General features: G+C 31.1%; 1 protein-coding gene across 1 annotated transcript; it reads left to right on the plus strand.

Moving 5' to 3' along the window:
- Positions 1 to 875: 875 nt before the first annotated feature.
- LOAG_14116 (hypothetical protein) lies at positions 876 to 1,760 on the plus strand (the record flags this gene model as incomplete). The annotated part of the gene is made up of 1 exon (XM_003149618.2): positions 876 to 1,760. One exon carries the CDS (start codon positions 876 to 878, stop codon positions 1,758 to 1,760), a length of 885 nt encoding a protein of 294 aa, XP_003149666.2.
- Between the last annotated feature and the right edge of the window lie 1,241 nt (positions 1,761 to 3,001).

Raw genomic sequence — 3,001 nt, forward strand, 5'->3', positions numbered from 1 at the left:
AAAAGAATTAGTGGTAACAGGTTGTTAACGTTAGATTAATGTAAAGCATCATAACTTTATTGTTGGATATTGTTATGAATGATAAAATGATTAGATTGATCAGGAAGTGAAACATATTAAGCAAATAATTCCTTTTTTTTTNTTTTTTTTGCTTTCTCTGAAAGGCACAATAAATTCATCGAACACTTTATAAAAGCCGACGGTAATATATAGCGTTTCGACGAATGTTATTTTTCATCTAAATTCATCGTCAAGTTTGAGGAAGCCAATATGTTGTCGAATGCTATTCAAATGGTATTCATGCTATTTGCGCCAGTTTACCTGACATTTCCCCCAGGTTAATTAATTTTTAATTGTCGTATTGGCAAAAAAAGAAAAGCTGTTTAAAATTAAATTATAAAAGATTCATTATAACTAATTTGAGATGTATTTTAGTAAAGTACTACTATTTTGATATTTGATAAAATAATGATAACAGCTATTTGGGCAATATTGGCAGTAAGCGAAAGCATTAATAGTGATGGTGATAATAATGGTGATAATGATGATAATGTCATGCTTTTCGCTTCTTTCCTATTATTTTTGTCCTATTTTATCTTTCCATTGAAAGTATAATTAAGGACGTCTTACCACTTCTTTGATCGGAGCAAAATAGTAAAGTTGAAAGGAGGTGACAGATAGTTATGGTCACTTAATTCGCAGTAATTCCTAAATAGTAACTGCGATGTCAAATCATAGTCCTAATTTGCATAGTGAATAAAATCACGATCAAAGCATACTCGCATAATATAATACCTACTTACTAATTATAAGTGAATGTCTCAAATAATAATTGCAAATCGGATATGTAAATTTATTCTTTTTTAGATCAACCGATGATAACGGACTTACTGTCCGATATTCCAGCATCTCCTGATTCAAATAATACTTTATCACTTAATATCACTGAATTATTGAATCTGGAAGAGTTTCCCGGAAACAAATCAGATATCTATGGGATATCTTCAAATAAAAACTGTACAGATACGCCGATTGTTCTCAATACTACCAGTTTCACGAATGAAACGTTAGACAGTGACAAATTGACAAATAAAAGTGACTTGATCGAAATTGTCGCGCACTCGGCTGAGCTTAAATTTAGAAATTGCGACAATTTGACCTCAGGGTTGGATGCAAATTTGACCGACTTGGATCCCTCCATTGCTTCAGGAAATGAAACTTCCACTTTAATCATCATATCATCATCAAATGTTGAGGATAACAGCTTGTTATCGGAATTAATATCAGTACAGAATATGACGCAAAACGATACATCTGAATTTGCAAATACCACTAGTCATAAGGAGAGTTCTACCAAAGTAATGTCAATGGTAGCAGCTTCAGAAACTGTTCGAGAACTGGATCCAGAACTAAAATCAAATATTTCCAGTACAAATTGTCTTAATCATCTGTATAGACTACCTGAGAAAAAATCTGATGCTAATGAAATGCTTTCGAAGAAAAATATGCACGATATGATCGTTGTCTCAGAGCGATCTTCCATAAAATTAAACTTTCAAAAACTTTTTGAAATGCTCCGTGATATATCCAATGCTTTACTGCAACTATTTCATACGACAACAATCAGTGGTAACATTACGTTAGTTGATGATAATGCTGCTGATAACAGTTCCAGTGCTGCTAACAATGATAGTAAAAATTTGCTTTCTTTAACTTTCAGTAAATCTCAAAAGCTATTGATAACATTACATAGGCATTGAAAAAAAAAAAAAAGTACAGGATTGAGGTCATAAAAGTCCTCCCAACAATTTTTTTTTTTTTTTTGAGTAGAAAACAGAAAAGGATGTGAGAAGAAATGATAAATGCCTGAGGCCAATAAAATACATCATTTAATTGTTTTTCAGATGTTTGTTCCAATGAATGGACATATTTCCCGAAAACAAATTCGTGTTATTTCGTGGCAAGTTTTAGTTTTCGTTCTTTTTTTTCCTTAAGTAACATTCATTCCAAGTTTTTTTTTCTTTATTCATAATTAATTAGTTCATTTCATTGCATCTAACCGGAAAGTTTCCGGTTTTCCGAATGAATAAAATCAAAAACTTGGAATTGGAATATAACTCTTAGAAAAATGAAAGTGCGAATGTCAAAAAATTTTCAATTTTTCGAAAAAAAAAACCAGTGAAATGGAGTGAAATTTCCATCGAATAAACATTTTGATGAAACTAAGAAGTTAAAATAATTAATAAATAAATAATTATATTTGTTATGCAAAATTTTGGAATTAGAAAATTTAGGGAGAAAATTCAACCAGTTATCGTAATGCATTGACAGTATGTTCTTCACAGGATGCATTGCTAACGTCTATCACTGATTCTGATGAAATGGAATTTATCAGCGGTATATCATCATTTCATGTTATCATTATCACTTTCTCCTCTCATCCGTTTCATCTTTTTTATTGGCAAACAGTAAAAAAAACGATACATGTTTATGAGTTCTTAAATAATATTAAGTAATAGTGTAACGTCTGCACGCAATCATGGTGTACGTCTATACGTTAATCATGATGTACGTCTATACGTTAATCATGATGTACGTCTATACGTTAATCATGATGTACGTCTATACGTTAATCATGATGTACGTCTATACGTCAATCACGACTCCTAAAGTGGAAAGTTCCTCGTATTTTTTTGGAAGTATTTTGTGCAACAAAATACCAGAATTGCAAGATTTTCTTCATTTTCATCTTAAATTTAGCGTAATCATTAAGAATTACAAAGGACTAATTAACACATCGCAGCGAGATAATTTCGAGGACACCAATTTGGAGAATAAAAGAAAAGAAGAACGTTCTGCTATCTGCAATGTTTATATAAGCATCCTTTAAGGATTGATTTTACAATAATTAGCATCTTTATTAGCTTATGTTAACAAAGCACTCTTTGTTAGCGTATATTAATGTAGAGCTTTTTGGGTACACTGCTAAACAATGAGGACA

The sequence above is a fragment of the Loa loa genome (assembly GCF_000183805.2).
Source record: "Loa loa unplaced genomic scaffold supercont3.60, whole genome shotgun sequence".
NCBI classification, from domain to species: domain Eukaryota; kingdom Metazoa; phylum Nematoda; class Chromadorea; order Rhabditida; family Onchocercidae; genus Loa; species Loa loa.